General features: G+C 27.8%; 1 protein-coding gene and 1 long non-coding RNA gene across 2 annotated transcripts in view; one reads left to right on the forward strand and one right to left on the reverse strand.

Moving 5' to 3' along the window:
• LOC136988187 (structural maintenance of chromosomes flexible hinge domain-containing protein 1-like) overlaps positions 1-20,528 on the reverse strand; it is a 211,918-nt gene that overhangs the window by 121,853 nt on the left and 69,537 nt on the right. Inside the window, exons 16-18 of the mRNA XM_067286015.1 lie at positions 15,090-15,172; positions 11,478-11,582; positions 1,798-1,875 (exon numbers count right to left, since the gene is read on the reverse strand). Coding sequence (XP_067142116.1) covers positions 1,798-1,875; positions 11,478-11,582; positions 15,090-15,172 — 266 coding nt within the window. The remainder of the gene's footprint in view (positions 1-1,797; positions 1,876-11,477; positions 11,583-15,089; positions 15,173-20,528) is intronic.
• On the forward strand, positions 12,958-13,705 carry LOC136988176 (uncharacterized). The gene is made up of 2 exons (XR_010882727.1): positions 12,958-13,624; positions 13,668-13,705. It is a non-coding gene; the product is annotated as an uncharacterized lncRNA (long non-coding RNA).

The raw sequence follows: 20,528 nt of genomic DNA on the forward strand, positions 1-20,528 counted from the left end.
TAAATTATCATTTATTTGGTTTTTCGATACAAATTTGACTGTTTGTACATACATCTTAAGTTTTAGACAACTTAAAATGTCTTTAATAATCATTGTTATAATGCTGTATGTAGTGATTGTATAGTAATATAAATGTCGATTTATTTTATTATTATATTTCATTTTATTAACTTCTTTTATGGGTATTTTAATTATAACACCATATTGTTAAAACATATATATGTAACCCAGCTGAAGAAGACTATTAACAAAGCCAAAATGCATTTCGGGATATTAAGTGTTAATTAAAGAAATCGGAAAGGTGTTTGATAAGTCTGATAATTATAACAATAAGGCCAGCAGGCTGATATGGTTATTTACTACTATTTAATCAATTAACAGACTAAAAGCTCAATTGAGCTCTTAGTTATTTTTAAATACTTGTTAAAGTTGTAAAAAATTGGACTATTTCAAATCATTTAATACAGTGGAGAAAAGCTACTGAGTTAAAATAGAGTATGGTATTTTTGTCTAACTTGTATTTTTATGCAAACTATAGATTTTCTTGTTTTTAGCAATAATTATATTTGCTTTTGGTTATTTTCATAATAATTGTGGTTGTCATGATAAGTTTGGGTTTGATGTATATTAATGGCCAATAGAAAATTAATACTTTCATAATCATTTATGCTAACAAACTCTCCTCCTCCTCAGCCTTTTATCATATTTGTCTGTGCAGGCTTTTGTTTGGAAGACTTGCTCATCTGGGTTCTAATTTTTTGAGTCCGGCTAATGTCTGCCAGCTGTCCTTTAGAAGTCTGTTATCCTTCTAGGAAGAGATCAGACTTCTGAAGTAATTTCCTGTAGGATTCAAAATGAAATTCTTAGGTCAAATTGCTTCTGGTTTTGCTACTAACTGTACAACCTACAATCAATGTACTAGAAAATTATTGTAAGGCTTAACATGCAGTTGATCTCTCAACAATTTTGTACTGAAATTCTATGAAACTATTGAAAAAGTTTCTTCTTGCTATTTTTATTAAAAATATAATAATTAGTTTAAATAAACTTTTGACAGCTTTAATATTTCATTTTAAAAAATTAGAATGTTAAGTAGAATATGCAAATTGAAATTCAAATGTCTTTCTATTCTGTACGTCTCCATATGCTTAAAAATAATTTATATGAATGTACTGTATTTCTTTGATTCTAGAAATCTATTCTAAGTAGAGAGAGTCTTAGAATCAATGGCATCACAGTCTAAAGCAATACCAGCAGTCATTGTGAGTAGATCATACTATACACTAATAAAAGATGCTTTTGGATGTAATGCTCAACAGTTATGTCAGTTCAGGTGACCTTTGCAGATAGCAAGCATTTAATTTAAACTCTTTTTTTTAATGAGTTAAAATGCTAATTTTAATAAGACATTATCATGATGCAGCATTAAAACAAACAATTATTGTATATGCAGAAGAGTATGGATATGAGCTTATAAATATTACCTACTTATGGCATTAGTATTGTTTTTCTAGCTTGCAACTTAATAAAATTATTATAACATTTCTCCCTCCATAAACAAAAAATCTTGAAGTTCAATTTCAAACCCATCTTAGAATAAAGTAATATGGTATTTTTTTTCAGTTTTATATTGTACTGTAAAGTTCATTGCTATTGTAAATTAAAAAAGAATAAACTGTTATTGTTACTTAACTGTCACATATTTGCAAATTAAAAATAAAATTCTATAAATTATATTATTAAAAATTATTATCAATAAAACATTAACATTAAACAGAAGTTAAATATTAATCTTACCCATTTTACGAAACCAATATGGCCAATTTTTTGCATGATGACATTGATAATGTGCAACCATATTATCTCCAGAAGGTGCTGAAAAAATTCATTTATTTATATTAATACGAAAGATAGATAACTATATATATACACACATATACATGCATGCACACAAAGGTAATATAAGTTACAATCAAATTATTTTATATTACAAAAATATTTTTCTAGAGGAATAAGATGCATAAAAAACAAACCAACAGCACTATAAAAAACAACTCAATGAGTTTTCTTCCAACATTTTATAAAAGTTTCATATGTCTCCATTTTGATTGCCTTGGATATATAAATGAATGAAACAATCAATTTTATTTCAAACCTTCTACAAAAAGTGGTAACTGTAAAGTGGTGATTCGATGAATTTCAATTATTTCAAAAAATTTTCTTTGAATAATATTTTTTCTTTTTTAAGAATTTTGACACTGTCAAGTGAGATCTTACATCCTGCATAATTGCAGTGTATGGTGACTGCTGAGTTGGTGTAATCATACTTCACAGTCCTTATATGTTCTCTTATTCAAATTTTTAACATTCTACTATGTAATAGTATTTTGGCTGACATGTATAAGTGAAGCTGTAAATCAAATTATTATTTAACAAACAAAATTCACAGAATGAATTTAAACACTGGCTTTCTCATCAGTGAAATCTGGCAGCCATTACTACCAAAATAGAAGAGTCCATTTTAAGATGTTCTTCCTCCCCCATTCCATTTTAATTCACTGTATCATACAAAATATCAGACATTCTGATAAACATACAGTAAATGCTCTTAAATCTTATTTTTAACCAGTTTTAATTGGTTTTAACATTTTTTGCATTTTAATCAAAAAACTTTTTATACATTGTAACAAAATTATATTTACTTTTACAGGTATACCCTCTTATTATTTTTAAATTTTATTTTATTTTTTTTAATTTTTACTTTTTAATATATTTCAGTTTTACTTATATTAGCCCATGGTTTTATACAATTTAACAAAAATAATTTTATTTCTACAGGTATACTATCTTATTATTTTAATAATATTTTACTACATTTATTTATTTACTTATTTCTTAAAATAAATTTTTTCAGTTTTACTTATTTTACCCACAGATTTTAATAATTAGTTATTCCAGCTGTCACTATTATATTTTTTAGGTAATTATAGTTTTTGAGAAAACTTTTGTATGTGTATGTTAAATATAATTTAATACATTCTGTAATTTCTAATATAATGTTTTGCTGATGTATTTAATAAAATAGGATTGAAGAGGGGCATTAAGCCTGAAATGCATATCCTTTTAAATTATAGAAAATAAACCTATTTTTTCCATCAAAAAGAGTTCCTGCATGATTTGTTCTCAACAGCAACCTTGTGCTAATTCTGAAGAAAATACAATTAATAAAGAATTATCATAGATTGATGATGATGATGAATAGTCATTTTTTATTTCTCATTTCATAAATAATCATTATTTAACCTATTAATTGGACCACACCTATTTAAAAGACATGATCTTGTTTGATATGCATTATATGAAAACGGAAGATTAGCACAATTCTCAAAGTAAACAATATAATCGCTTATTATTATAGATTATTTGCTAAAGTCAAGATATTTTTGCAATCATTTAGTATTATTTTTAAAAAGTTTAAAAAAAATTAAATATCTTTAAGTTAGCATATAATACACAAAATATTTTTCAACATACAAAATATGAATAAAATATCTTCATTCTAATTCTCATAATACTATCCAAAAGTTTTTATTATAGTAAAAATATCATTAAATTAACAATACAGTTACTTCTCATTTTATAAATATTCAGAGAATGTTTATTTTAATAAATTATTTCCTGTAAGATTTACATTTAAAACAAATTAATTAGTAACAGATACCTGTAAATAATTAGCAAACAGATAACATCAATCTAGTATGATGATGATAAACTTGTTCACTAAGGCAATGTCTTGTGAAAGTTTCAGTCTAACCAGCAAACTCAAGTGATTTTATTAGGAATTGTCCATAAATTACATAAAACTGTTTTTATACTCTTCAACTAACATCCCTCACCCTGTAACACTCCATAATGGTGTCAGAGATACCCACCCACAAATTATATAATGCACATCCTTGATCATTCCCCTTAAGGAAATACACAGCAAAGATACTGAATGTTACCTTATTATAATCATTCTGTTACACAAGGATTGAGACCTTAGCATTACATAATGTTTTTGTAAACACACCCAATCCCCTTATAATGCATCATCACACCAACCCATCTGTATCTGCATAAGTTATGGACAGCTCCTCAGGCCTCAGAGTGCCATTTTCCCTCCAAAAAAGTGAGAAAAGTGAGTTGAAATACAAAAATAGTGAGTAAAAAGTGAGTGCAATAGTGACAAAACAAAGTGAAAACATGGAAGGAAAACTCAGCAATATAGCAGTAAAAGTTGTTTTTTTTTTTTGTTTTGTTCTTTTTATTCTGTTATGGTTAAATACATTTTAAAAAGTTCTGTATATACTGTGATACACAGTAGGTACTCGTTATATCACAAATTCGGATATATCGCACTTTTTTGGACCTCCAAATTTTAAAATCACTCGCATCAATAAATTTTATATTACCAATTGCCACTGAATTTCTATTTGCAACGAAATACAGTATTTTATTTCTACCATCATCTTTGAATCTACCACTAAAAGTGAAACAATAGATTTGTCAAGATCTAAATATGCAAAACAGGTGGACATATCGATTGTCATTTGTTTCCTTTTGATATTAAATATTGTTTATTTATTAGTTTTAAGTACTGTCTCTTCATTTACAAGTTTCCCTGAATTTGAAATTTCAATCTTTATGTGAATTGAGGGTATTGCATCAATTCACATAAAGGTGTGATATTTCAAATTCACTGCATAATGCTAAGGAAAAGATTTCTTAATTCTGAAAGGAAAGTTTTTATACAGTAGTAACTTTATTTTGCTTTTTAGAGAATATTTAGTCTTTGTAATTTTATAAGTTTTGATGGTTCTATTATATGTTCATATTTATTTTTTTTAAATTTTCAATTACAGCATTTATAACTTTTTATTGAGAAACATAAATTATACAAATTTTTAATAAGCAATTTATTGTAAAATAAAGTACTATATACAGTATTTTACGGACTATAAGACGCACCTTAATTTTTAAGCAATTTAAAAAAAAAAAAATACCTATAAGATGCTACAAACTATAAGACGCACCTGAATTTTGGAGGCAATTTTTTGAAGAAAAAAGTGCGTCTTATAGTCCGTAAAATACGGTAATAAAATCGTAACTATACACATATAGTTACAATCCATATCACAAGGCGCTACTGTATTTCCAGTAAACCATGAATACTTAAAAAGTCTTTGACATCTGTAAATAATCAGTAATGAAAAATGATGATTCTGATTATTCTGGATGTTTTCAGCTTCTTTCTGTTTTGGTTCCTCTTGCTTTTGAACACTTAACACTAACAATCATTACATGTGCTACCCGTACTTCTTTCATGTTCTTGCTGTTAATGGCCTTCTCCAGTTTCTTTTTGTTTGCTGCTTTTAACAAAACTTGGCCTGTCCCATGTATTTCACTTTTTCTGGTTTAAGCACTCTTTCCAACATTGATGCTCTAGCAGGAAGTGCCTGGTGTGAAATTGAAAATTCCTGTTCGACATCAGATTTGCCATGAGAGAGGGTCAATGCTGAATTCACTAATTTGGCTACACTGGGACATCTATCATGATCAGAAACTGTTTATTTTTTAATGCTTCGAGATGCATAAATATTAATTTTAAAATAAATTAATAAATTTGAAATAAATAGATTTCAAATAATATAAGTAAAATAATGTTTTATTAATGATTTCATAAATAACAAGGAACTTCTTCCTGCAGATGAATAAAAAGCAACATCACTACAGCATTGTTAACCTTACGGGAAGCATATGAAAAATTTTCACGCAAGCAATCACATGTTTTACTTTTTACAACATTTAAAATTTACCAAAAATAAAAATAAAATTAAAAGATTCGATGTGTAAATATTAGTGATGTAATGAATATTCAGTTACTACTCTGTATTCGGCCTACTTTTCACTATTCAGCCGAATACCAAATATTTAATCACGATTCGACCAAAAACCGAATACCTAAAAACAGGAGTAAGAAATAACAAAAACACAGTAAATCAATCATTTTGGTAACTTTTATTAATGCTGAACATTAAATTATCATTATTAAGGTTAGTAAGAAATAGCATCTAACTCTAGTATTAAATTATTTCGTAATTAAATATTATTATAGCCTTTATCTAGCCTGATATCTTATGGCATTGATGGCGTGTAGGTTAAAATGTATTGGGCATTAACGTTATTGTTTAGTTAATTATGTTATATTCGTATTCGTGTATATTTTAATATTTTTAACGATATTTTAAAATGATTTACGAAAAGTTTTATTGAAACTTATCGTATTTAATGAAAGAATAATTTATCTATTTCTAGAAGATGAGTAACTAATATATAATTTATTTTATATATAAAGCAAAAAATGAGTATTTCTCATTATATACAAAAGATAACATTTGAAATCATGTTAATTTTAAAAATATTGACAAAAACAATAGCAACAAAATATCACAAAACTTCACAAATAGAAACCCCCAATAATATATTTGAACTGTTCCACAACTGAGGACAAACCAAACCATATGTCCCCACTAAAGTATATATCCTTAGGGTACTATTCAGTCTACAAATACGTGGTAAAATAAAATTTTAGTGCTTAATTAAAGAGTTAAAAAGATCAATTGCAAATAAAATAACTTATACGTTATAACTTACATCTAAATACCAACAACTGCCGAATCATATCGGACTATTTATGGCTATTACATAAATTATAAACCAATTTCGCACTAGAAGTATACGTTAGATTCCATCTCATATTAACTTTAATAATTATAATTTAATTAATTAATTAAAATAATTTAGACCTACTGGAAAAAAAAAATTGTAGTGACAGCAGGCCAATAGAGAGCAGGGTGCACAATCCTTGCCATAATACAGTTTGCATGCCAATTTTCGTACGTGCATTAATCAAGCCGAATAGTTTGGCCGAATATTCGGCCACTCGGCCACGCTCCTGGCCAAACATTCGATATTTGGCCTGAGCCAAATATGCTATTCGTTACATCACTAGTAAATATGAATTTACATTTTTATTTACTTTTTTACTCTCAATTAATGCACACTTATAATTGGCATAGGAGAAGAGATTAAAAAAATGGATATTTCACAAATAAAGTAATCACACATTTTATGAAAATAATACTTACTACATGGAATACTTATACTTGTAGTCAATTTAAACATACATTTAGGAATATATAAATGTGATTAAATGTTAACAATATGCTATGAAATCATTAAAATAACTTTATTCTATTTAACTCACATTTATGAAATTATTTAAAGATAAATAAAGTAAAAATATTCTTGTAAATGACAACTCCATAACCCAATTCTTAATTAAAACCAAATGATCTGCCAAATTATTGGACTATAACAAGAATAATTAAATAATCAGAAATGAAATTTGTCTAGAGGTAAAAAGTTACGCTCAGGACCTTGGGTTACACCACGATCTGGTGTTCATTTTAATAATTATAATATACTTTAAATTTAGAAGCGGTAGCAGTGTTGTCAGCTTGAGAAATTAATTCCTCCGCATGGTGTGTTTTCCCCTACAAAGGGATTTTCTTAGAAAACAACCAAAAGCATAGGAATGCTTAAAATACTTATTTTTAATCCCCATAGATAGAAATTCAACTCTGAAGAACTAGATTTTGGCTAATAATGACAATATGGCATGAGTACATAATTTTACTCAATATTGGCTTCTGAATTTGTAATGAGAGAGATTTTTTTTAAGTGCATGAAAGACTTTTTACATATGTGAAAGGAATTTTTGTTCCCTATAACCTAACAACACTAAGTGGAAGTTGCGATTTTGAGTCCCGCTACGGACCGAGTGTTTTCTTCCAGAAAATTCGAGTCCGATAGTCCGATAATGTGGCTTTAAAATTATTTTTGATTGGTCCCACATCTTAATTAAGCATGTGGAAATGACCAAAAAAGTGATAAAAGTGAGAAAATGACCTAAAAGATGAGAAAAGTGAGGATACTTCAAAAGAGTGAGTACAAGTGAGAAAAGTAAGTGACTCTGAGGCCTGCAGCTCCTTAGTAGTGGTTTTTCAAGATAATTTTCTAACTGTAATTTCAAAACAGTAATTGTGAATGGTTAAATAAAGTAAATATTAATATTTCATTTCAAAGTATCACAAAAATTATTGTATGTAAAATATCAAACAAAGTTATTTAAAATATTTATTTAATTTTAAAAACAATTTAAGTTTTCAAAAAATCCAGCAATGAGTTGCATAACTTTTCCAGCTATTATGAGATCTTGTTTAGAAAAAACTTTTATAATTTTAATTACTATAAAATGGCAAAAGGCTTAATTTTGAGGGTAGGGATAAGTTTAAAAAAAAAAAAAAAAAAGTATAAATGTTAATAATGAGTAAAATCGTCATTAAATCTGACTCGACTGGAGATACACACAACCTCCTGTATCTCCCCACCCTGATCTTCAACCACCAAAATTTAATAGTATCAATGCCACTTATATACAAGACACAATGCCAAATTTCGTTACTTAATCTTTACCTTATCCTGAGATATTAAGCAAGACTCCAACACATGCACACATTCATGGAATTTTTTTGCCATTTTTGGATTCAGAACGTCTCAAAACATGAAGATTTGCAAAAAACTCTGAGGGTCAAATTTGACACAGTTCCAATACTTTCCCTTGTTATGTATACATAACAGCCAGGAAAGTAAAAGAGAGAGAAAGAGAAATAGTAAACTTTAAATCTTTAAAGATTAGTCTGCAGTAGAAACTTTACTGAAGAAATCCTCTAAATTTGTGAAATAAGCTAGAAAATGAATATGTTATGCATGAAGGTTTCAGACTATTTGCCTGGTACATTAAAATAACCATCAGACATATTATATCAGTGCTCTAGAAAATACTATAGTAATGGTTTATTTACATTTAAACTTTAAAAATAAATATTCCATTTGAGAAATTTTTTCTAAAAAGATAAACTAGTTCTTTGTAATTTTATGCATTTCTCCATATTGGTTTGAAATAAAACACATTTCATTTTACTGCTAATAAGTAGATCATTAACCTATCCGATGATGAAATTCTTCTCTGTTGCCTGTGACACCATGTTGAATTTTGTTGATGTTAAGCCTAATGAAAATTACACATTTTTAAAAAAGTAATCATGGCTATTTTATCATCTGAAATTAATTTTTATTTTTCACAAACAAAATAGATATATTAATAAATATAAAAACAGAAAAAAATTATATTTTGAAAGTTAGTTTTAACCTGAAAATTATAACAACTAGCAACATCTAGTTCCAAAAATGTACTGATACTGTAACGAGCTATCTCGGGTCAACCAGTCAAGGTTAAAAGTCACGACTCTGAGAATTGTTGGGAATAATACAGGACAGGTTAATTATAAATTATTTTTATTAAGTAGATTACTGATTTCTTTGATTAAATTTAAAAGAGTAATTTAGAATATTTAAATTTTTACAAAGAAATAGCACAAAATAAATTAGAAACATTCATGAAAAATTCTCAAAAATCAAAATCTTCCACAAACTGAGGTTCTCTAGAATATTACATATACTACAAAAAAAATCCAGCAACAAGTTGTGTAACTTTCCTAGCAAAAGTTAAAATTGTGTGTGGTGTCATCTGTTATGAAATTTTACTTTAAAAACTTTTTATATCATCATTTATTATAAAATAGGAAAATAACTTAATTTTGAGGGTAGAGATGAATTTTATAAAAAAGTTCTTAATAATTCTCTAAATGGTTAGCTGGAACCTACTAAGTCGCACCTTCCTTAATACTTTATTCTAATTAAGAATAAAGTAATATACAGTCAAACCTGTTTTTATGCAGTGGATAAGGACCACATAAAAAAAAATATCGCATGAAACTTCACGAGTGGCTATAAAAAATACTTTTCGCAACACAATTAAAAAAATATTTTTTTTATACAGTCAATAGGGACCGCATAAAAAAAGTCTCACATAGAAAATAACTCAAAACCGTACGAAATAGAATTTATTGACAACAGATGTCAGCACTTGACTGCATCATCTCGTCTATCGTCTGTTTTACATATTTTTGTCCAGGTGGTGTTTTGTTGACTTAAAAAATAAATTATTTTATTTTTCGCATATTCATGCAATAATATTACTATAATAAGTTCATTTATGCTATAATAAGTTTATTTAGCTATAATAAGTCAACGTGAGACATGACAAATCGCACGAGACTAGTCGCCAACTATACCGCACAAATAAAAAATCGCACAAAAAACACCGCATAAAAACAGGTTTGACTGTACACATATTTACTCCATTCTTATTTTATATATTCTATTATATTTATTTAGCTATTTTAACCACTTTTGTAAAAAAATTTCTTTACTTGCAATATCAATTTCTTTATTCAGATTAAGATACATAGAAAATATACTATAAAAATAATGATATCATAAGAACATTGGCAATCTTCCAAATTTGTATTCTATTTAGATGTTCAATTTCAGACTGTTAAAATCTGAAACAGGACACTTAATGTGACCAAAAACATTCATTTCATTAAATTTTTATTGAACTGTTTTGTTGAAAATAGTGGAAGATGTGATTTATAAAATTGTTAATGCTAATAATGAATAAAATGTTCATTCAGTCTGACTTCTCTCAAGATATGACAAGTGACCCTTCTATCTTCTCATCCTCCTTAATCTTTAACCACCAAAATTTAATATCATCAATCCTCTAATATACAAACCTACCTGCAAAATGTCAAAAATTTTCAACAAAAGGCACAGAAGTTATTAAGCTTCAAAGTGAATGAACAAAATTGTGCCCCCATACACATACACGCTAACATCCAGATATGTAGAAAAACCCCTACTTTTTTTCTGAATTTCTTGACTTTTCAAGGACCCAAGTCCAAAAAAAAAATCTTGAAGGTTAAATTTTGACTGATCACCATTCTTTCCCTCTGTTATATATAACAACCAGAAAAGTAATTAGTAACCAAAATTGAAATTATTTTTTATTGATAAGCTGTTGAAAATGAGGATTTTGCTTAAATGAAATGTAATGTAGCAAAAAATACAATAATAAAAATGAAAAAGTAATTAATCTATTTTGCAATTACTAGATTTCATTTTATCACAAACTATTATACTATATTGTTTCTTACTATAATAATAGTGTAGTAAAATATTGTGACAATCTACTACATGCAAAAAGTTATTGATTACAAATGAGCAAATATTTGACATATACAAGGACAATATTTGACTAACAATAAATTTCATTAAAGAAAAAGCCATTATAACTAATTAAAATTCTTAAATAAGAAGCAACTGTATAGAAATTTATAAATTTCATTAGTGAAAATAACTTATTTTATAATTTGTGTAATGAAATAATATAAAAAAGTTATTATTACAATGCCAAATTATCTTTAATTCTACTAAAAGCTTCTTCTGACTAGATCCTGGTAATTTACTAATTGGTTCTCCACGACGATTTGAAATTTCAACTTTAATTGCACCTATATATATATAAAAAAAGAAAAATTTAAGAAATTAAAATCACAAAAATAAAATACTGTAATTAATAATAATATTATAAATTATCATCTCAAATCATACTGAAATATTTCATTTTTCTTAAAATAAAACACACTATACATAATAAAAAATTACTATTATATCTAAATTACCAATTTTAAAATTATTAAAAGTAATTTAAAAATTACTAATTTTTATCTGATATTTCAAATGCTTAAAAACACAAGAGATATAAAAATGTCAATAAGAACTTAAATTAAAACATTGAAAAAAATAAAAGACATAAAAATTATCATCAAAATTTAAATTTTTATGTTGAGGAAGTAATAAGATATTGCACTTGAAACAGAAATACAGTAGGCCCTTGATTTAACAGACTATTTGGAAGGAAAATGTGGTTTGCTATTGCTAAAAGTCCATTAAATTGAATGTGTTCTAAAAGTATCATTTATATATACACTATGAAAGACCAAAATTAGAGAATGTCAATAGTCTCTGGTGAATGTCAACACATACCAAATACATCAGTGAAAGACCGAATATTTAGTTATATTATTATACATTCAAACCATCACTGGTATATGTTGACAAGCACAGATAAGCTCTAGTGGATATTGAAATGACAAGCTGAAAAGACATAGCCAGAGAGAAGCAACAAAAACACCAAATTGTTTCTTCTCTCTCACCGCGATTGAGGTCACATGGCATCTATTTGTTATACTCTCGAACACTCTGCTAAAACTAAATGCAGTAAACCTTTGGATTACAGACGATTAAAACCTTTTGACGTTTTAAAAATTAATGATGAAGAGAAGTTAATTGTACCATTAAAACCAGAAGAAATGAATATACTGTATTATGTTACTAATGATGAATTGTTCAGTATACTATCTGAAACTCACAGCAGAACAGGTCACGGAGGAACAACACGTATGCTTAAAGAATTGCAACTTAAATACAAAAATATTACATATGAAGTTGCAATGTTGTATTTAAATTTATGTAAACAAATGTCAAATGAAACATAGTGCACCTAAAAAAAGTAATGATGTAAAACCAATGGTCAGTTCAGAGTTAAACTCAAGCTGTCAAGTCAATCTGATAGACCTACAGTCACACAGGGATAACGATTACAAGTTCATAATAGTATATCAAAAACATTTAATGAAGTTTCCCAGTTACAACCTTTAAAAAAGACAGCTGAAGAAGTAGCATATCACTTTCTTCAAATAGTTTTAACATTTGGTGCCCCAGCTATATTGCATTCAGATAATGATAGGGAATTCTGTAATCAAGTCATATTCGAACTATGCACTATATGGAAAGATGTTAATATCATGGAAAGCCTTGTCATAGTCAAACACAACGCTCAGTTGAAAGGGCCAATTGGGATATACAGAATATGTTAACTGTATGGATGAACGATAACGATACAAATAAATGGTCAGATGGTTTGCCCTTTGTACAATTTGCCAAGAACACTACATATTACGAAGGAATACGTCAAAGTCCTTATGAAGCCAAGTTTGGCGTTAAACCAAAAAGATGCATAGCATCGTCATCTTTGCCTGGCGAACAAATTGCAAATATTGAAACCGAAGAACAACTCAAAGAAATTGTTAATACTTTTGAAGAAAATCTGAGCAGTAGCCATAATGAATACCTTATTCCAAAGGAAAATATTGAAGAGGAGCTGCAATCTACCACATCTTCATATCAAGCCCTGACAGAACAACACAAAGTTATTTCTATAAATATAGCAGCCGCGAAAGAGAATCTTCTACTGCAAGCAACAAAAATGTTATGAACCTCAAAAATAAAATTTCCTTCTGCTCAAATTGGTGATACCGTATGAATGAAAGTCCCTGATGTCGACCGTGGCCGTACAGATGTCCGAAATGTGTTAGTGGAAGTTGTTGGAATAGAAGACTCTGACTTTTATAAATTAGCAAACAAAAATGGTACCCTCAAGCAGCTCTATACCCGTAATCAGTTCATAATTTGTAAAGAAAAGTTACTTTCCGTAGATGAGATTTCTTCTCAAGAAATATTGCCGAGAGAGGCAGCTGCAGCTAATTCGAAAAGTGGAGGGTAAGGCTATACACGCTGTCATTGCAAAAAGAAGTGTTCCACAAATAAATGTAGTTGTAAAAGCAAGGGACTCTTGTGCAATTCAAAGTGCCATAACAGTTTAAGTTGTTGCAATAAATAAGATTGTACAATGTTAATCACATAATTTATGTGCAAGTTTATTATTGATATTATTTTCTTTAATAATTTAGACTGTACTGTTCGTTTTAAGTTCAACAGTTTATGAATGATACATGTGCTGTTACTTAAGCTTTCTCCTATTTTGACATATTAAAAAGTTGCATTTTTGTCTTAACATAATAAAAATATTTTTATTTAACATTCACCATCAATCATGCTGAATGTCGACATTTGCTGGTGTAAGTGAGAAATAATGATATTTAGCAAACATTTCGTACAGACACAAAATGACTGTGTAAATGCTGACATTCGTCGGAGAATGTTGACATTCACCAGATATCGGTCTTTCACAGTAACATATATATATAATAATGAACTTAAAACACAGAATATTTTAAAATTTGTTATAATGTACAGGTATGAATAAAATATTATTGCAATGTACTATACACTGAGTGAGTTATAATCATTGACTCTTTTTTTAGTGTGTTCTATTTGCAAATTATGAAAAAAAAAGTTCAAAATTTTTCCTTTAAAACATTAATTTTTTTCTATTAAATTAAAATTACTGTAGACTCAATTTAACAGGCCAAATTAAGGCCTGTTAAATTGAGTCTACAGTAATTTTAAAAGACAAATGAGCATTTATTTATTGTGACATCGTCACTATACTGAGCTGCAACTTTTAATCATATTTAATTTAAAGTATATGCTCTCCACTCAAATTATTAGTGTCTTGCTCTTGTACAGTACATCATACTTTTCTGCTAGCAATAGTCATGCTGATCATCTAACACCTTTCAAGGAAAAATTTTTGAATTGAAATAACATGACTTCTGGTGAAGTTTGTATATAGTTAATCAGGACCTCCTGTCCCTAAGCTTTCCATATCTGGTCTCAACTTTTATCTATCTAACTGTTTTCTCAAGATTAAGGAAAGACAGACAGACAGCAGGATGAACAGACAACAGTGGGAATTTATAGGTTTGCATTTTTTTCAATTGCAGCCCAATTAACTTTTATCCATTATGAGATATTATTTATTAACAGATTTTATAATAGAAAAAAATACCTACTTTAAAATATGTTAGTATTAATATGAAATAAATGACATTAATTAACTAGAATTGAAATTAAATGTAAAAAGTTTTATTATAAATGAAATGAAAATAATTTCAATTTAATTATAAACACTTTCACAACTTCTTAAATTTCATTCACCCTGATAAATTTCTTCATAAATTAAAAACCAATCATTGTAACATTTCAACAGATACCTATTGTTTTTCCTGCTGGTCTTTTTTCATTAGGGAACAGTTCATCTCCTTCAGGCCAAGTAACTATTAATTTATCAGGCAACCTGTATTAGAGGAAAAATCAAAAGTAAAATATCTAAATATACCTTGAATTAATGCGGTTTACAATGCTTTATAAAATAAATTGAAATTTCTATTATTTCAAATTTAGTAAAATTTTATAATAATAAAAAAGGTTCTCTTTATGTCAAAAATTACAGTGAAATATAAATTTAATAAAGGGATTAAATTTATATTTGACGATTTATGATGTAAAATATAAAAGTTATTTTAAATATCAATTTTATTTCTCATTATATAAGCAGAATATTTTTCTTATTAACATAAATGAGAAAATATGATCTTAAAAAATACAATGACTGTTTCTTTTTCAAACTCCAATAGTCCATAAAACAAAGACAAATGTAAATAACAAAATGAATTTATTACCAAAAGTTGGGTACAAACATGGTTACATTTCAACATAATTACTGTGAAGATTGAGGCATTTGTCTATCTGTAGATGAGCTTTGAAATCACCTTTTCATAGAATGTTGCTGCCAGTGACTTGAGATGGCCTTAATGACGTTGTTTTGACGATCATCATTAGTCTCAAACCTCTGCCCTCCTAGCTATGTTTTCAGTTCAGGAAAGAGGTGAAAGTCTTCCCCACATTTAAACATCCAGTGTATAGCCCCAATTTAGTGTGGAGCAATTTCCACCTCTTTCCTCAACTGAAAACGTGAGGGGCAGATTTTCGAGGCTAATGACGATCTTTGAAACAACATTTTTAACGCCATCTCAAGTCAGTGGTGGCAACATTCTATGAAGAGGTGATTTTAAAGCTCAGCCACATACAAACATGGTTACTTTTCGGCATAATCACCACAAAGATTGAGCTTCATGAGGATTATGTCAAAAAGTAACCATGTTTGTACCTAACTTTTAGTAATAAATTCATTTTTTTATTTATATTTGTCTTTGTTTTATGGACCACTGGAAGGTTGAAAAAGAGACAGCCCTTGTAATTTAAGCAAAGAAAACCAATCATGAAATATGTAGATCACTATAAAAGTTCTGAGATACAGTTTTATTTATTAAAACTTTTCAAAATAATTTCTATTGCATTATATATACTTATGCATGTATTCAAACCACATATATTTCTTCAAACTTTTCTAAAGATGGATCAGAGTATGTTTGACCACATCATCTGTCAAGAAGCATTGCCCTTTCAGTTGGAAACACTAAGACCAAAGTCAAAGGGAGTGAGACCTGAGACATGATTCACAAACATCTCATAAGATATAACACAATACTTTATACTTCATATCCACAGAACATTTTGTAGCTTTACAGCAAAACAGAAAAAATTGGTAATAAGAGTATGTCTTATATCATCATTAGTGACTCCCATTGCCTGTATTAAAACAGACGCAAAGTGTTTCTTACTAGTGTTGTTTTAGAATTTTCTCACTTATCATGTGTTTACAATGTCTAAGAAAAGATAACTGAATTTTATCTAGTTATAATTAAAATGCTTTATAGATGGCATAAGAATGAGAAAGACAATAGAAGTAAACTATTACTTTCTATTGCCTTGCTTCTTTTTAGCTTAAAATAAAACTGAAATTGACATGAAACTGAAAAGGCATGAAACAAAAACTGTCCAGAATTGATCCTGATAATTATATTAATAGAAATTTAAAAAGTTTGAAAGAAATTGACAAACTAATAATTTTTGGCAAAAAAATAATGCTAATCATAATAAATGAAATCTTTTCATATGGGGCAATTTTTAATTCATAAACAATTCATACTGATATATTATTGTTAATTGTCTACTTGGACTTTACTTATTAATAGGACTTTATACTGGTGTTTAAAGATTGGCACAGTAATGAGAGTTAATTCAGGAAAGAACAAAATTTCTTTATTATATCACCTGTAGTAATAATTTCTGTGCCAATCTTTAAACACCAGTATAAAGTCCTATTAATAAGTAAAGTCCAAGTAGACAATTAACAATAATATTAGAATTTAAGGACAATAAGGCTTTTACAATTAATTAATACTGTAATAATTTACAACTGAATAAGACAGAAATAAAATTCAAAAAGTACTGTATAATACAATGTTTACATTTTTGATGCCAATAATTGATTCATGTTTACAGTCATTTTCAAAATGGCAATGCTCACTGTAAAATAACGTGTGTTTATTCTAAAGAATTATCATCAAAATTCAAATTCTCCCACTGTTACTTTGAAAAAATATGGAAAAACATTTGGTAAAAGTGAAATTCCTGTCTCTTCAACAATTTCAAGGTAAATTATTAAATGTGAAATTTAGCATGAAATTCTGATTAAATTTTAAATGTTTATAATTTTTTATTTCTAACAGAATTGTTGATAAATTTGAAAAAATTGGAAGTAAGAGGATGCAAGAAAAGGAAGGGCTGGTCATCCAACTACAGTTGTTGCTACAGAAAATATAAATTGCACAAAGGTGGTATTTGAAGACCAGCCATCTACATCAATACAACATGCAGCACAGATACTAGACATGTCTTACTCTTCTCTGTCAGAAAAATTGTGAAAATGAATTGAACATACTTTCCCTATAAAACCTATAAAATTCAAGTTCAACACCCAATAAAGAAGCATGATCTTGAGCAAAGATTGGAATTCACCAATTTCATTTGTATCATGATTGAAAGCAAAGAAATTGATATGGAATGTGTTTATTTCTCTGACAAGGCCAACTTATATTTACATGGCTATATTAACAAAATTACCAACATTGGGGTTTAGAAAATCCACATCTTTCTATAATTAAGCCTCTAAACCTCCAAAGAGTAACAGTTTGGTGTACCATCAGTGCTAGTGGAGTTATTGGATCATTCTTCTTCTTCAAAAATGTAACATCAGCCACACATGTTGAATTATTCAAAAATAAGTTTTACCCAAAATACTTATTGGGAATAAACATTATCATGATTAACACAAGATAGTGTAAGGCCCCATTGCACCAAACAAGAGTTCAAGAGCCAGCATGTTTGAGAAGCATGTGATCTAATTAATTACAAAAAATATGCTAGTGATGGCATGGACTGGCCTTCTAGTAGTTCTACACTCATTTGACTTCTTTTTATGCAACTGTCTTAAAGATGGAATATATTGCAGTGCTTCTGCAATTATTGAAGAGTTGTAAGACATGATAAAAAAAAAATAATCGCAATTCCAAGAAAGATCATCATTACCCTTACTGAATGTTTCAAAAATTAAATTGGTTAGAAACTGTTCTAGCAAGCAAAAGTAGTCATTTTAAAAACCTAATTAATTACATGGCAATAAATTTTGTATAATATGTTTTTTGAATTTTCTTTCTATCTCATTTAATTAAAAAGTTATTAAAGCTTAAAATTGTGAATTAAAAATCACAGTAGAATTAAAACTATAAACAGTTTTAATTCTACCGTAAAATTCTATTAATGTTTCTGGCATTTGATACCATATTAGAAATTTTGAATCAGAGATATTTTAAGAGAGACATTCAGGAATAACAATTGATTTGATTATCTAGCAATAAAACCAAATACCAATACCTTTTCCAATGTACTGTACAGACTTATGAAAGAAATTAAATATTGTAGTATTTACAAGACTTTTTACAATATAACTTATGATGTGCTTCGTAAATACAAGACTTCTTGTATCTAGTAATTTATGTGGAATTTTGTTGTAACTTATGATATGAAGTGTTTGTAATATTACCAGCCCCAAGACTGTAAAATAGATGTTCAACGAAATAGGCACAAATTTTGAAAAATAATGTGTTAGCTAAACAAGATGTACAATGTCAGAGTACTGAAATACTGCCATGTGTCCAATTGTAAATGTGAACAAAGCTCCATTAATGAGTTGATAAGTTTTGGCAAATAAACTTCAGTATGTCATCCTACAGTCATAATTTTCTATACCATTATCTCGTAGAAAAATGATCTAGCCTGCAGCATGTTATACTAACATACTCATAAAATAAATATTAAATCATGTGCATTTTAAGAATTAAAAATAATCTTGGCCTTACACAATAGAAAAATTCATTTTGCAAAAATAAAACTTAAAAAATTAAAATAGAGAATACAAGTATACAAAATCAGGATGGCATTGTAAGAGTGGTTTAGCTGTAACAAGTTGGCAGTCAACATGTTAAAAGACTTAAAAAGATAAAATAATGATGGTTATAATCATAGTTTTAATGAAAGTTATGTCTTATTTGAAAGATTCTAAGATCATGATAAGCATATTAAGATAAATGGAAAAACAACAAGTGCATATTAGAAAGCTACTAATATTTCTTGAATGATTCTGATGTATTGTTTAAAGAAAAAATTTGTTTGAAAGAATAAAATTTTTAATGTAAATGAAATTGGTCTCTACTGAAAATGATGCACAATTGTACAATACATATATTAAAAAAGAAGCAAAGTATATGTGAGGTTTCAAAATGTGCAAGAATCACATTACTAATTTATTAGAAATGCTTTAAGTTAAAACCATTTATTATTTATTACTCACAAAATCCTAGAACATCCAGAGAAATTAGTAATGCCAAATCATAAATACATCATCATTCAAATAAGATATAAATAATGCAATTCTTTGATTGGTTGATGGTGAAAATTGGTTTACAAATTGTTGAGAAGAATATTGACACAAACAAAAATATTCCTTTCAAAATCTCACTGATTCTTGATAATGCTTCAAACCATTCTCTACATGGGGATGTAAAAGTAATTTCTTCTTATTACCTAACTCTGTAAATTCAATTAATCTATATATCAGGTAGCTATTGTTACCTTCAAAGCTTATCATTTAAAAATTAGCTTTGCACAAAAAACAGTAAAACAAAGAAAAGACTAAGAGAACTCTGTAAGAACATTCTTCATTTCATGAAGAATGCAGAAGAATGGAATGAGCTGACTACTGAATGCATGAATAACATATGTAAAAATCTCTTCAAAACTTCTGATAAAAACTTATGATAAAATAAATAAAATTACAAAAATCTATGCGTACAGAATAGGCTATAATAAAATCAATTTCCAATTCATCGTGGTTCTGTGTATGAATTACATTTACATTTTATTCATCATTTTCAAGCTTATTTTGTTTTTATATTTGGTTTAATGAAATTTTTTAAATTTATATTTCATCATATGCCTTATCATTTCAGTTGTATTTAATTTGTTTTGTTGTTGTCTTAAGATAGTCTTTTTAAATGACTGAGAACATTTATACAGGAAATCCTCATTAATTCAAACTTAAATAGTTTAAAATCCCAATAGTTCATAACTGTACTTTTGTCCAGGACAGGGATACACAGATTTATATGTTAAAGAATTTGGTTAGTTCA

Source organism: Centruroides vittatus, unplaced genomic scaffold (genome assembly GCF_030686945.1).
Source record: "Centruroides vittatus isolate TY-2023 unplaced genomic scaffold, ASM3068694v2 scaffold_324, whole genome shotgun sequence".
NCBI classification, from domain to species: domain Eukaryota; kingdom Metazoa; phylum Arthropoda; class Arachnida; order Scorpiones; family Buthidae; genus Centruroides; species Centruroides vittatus.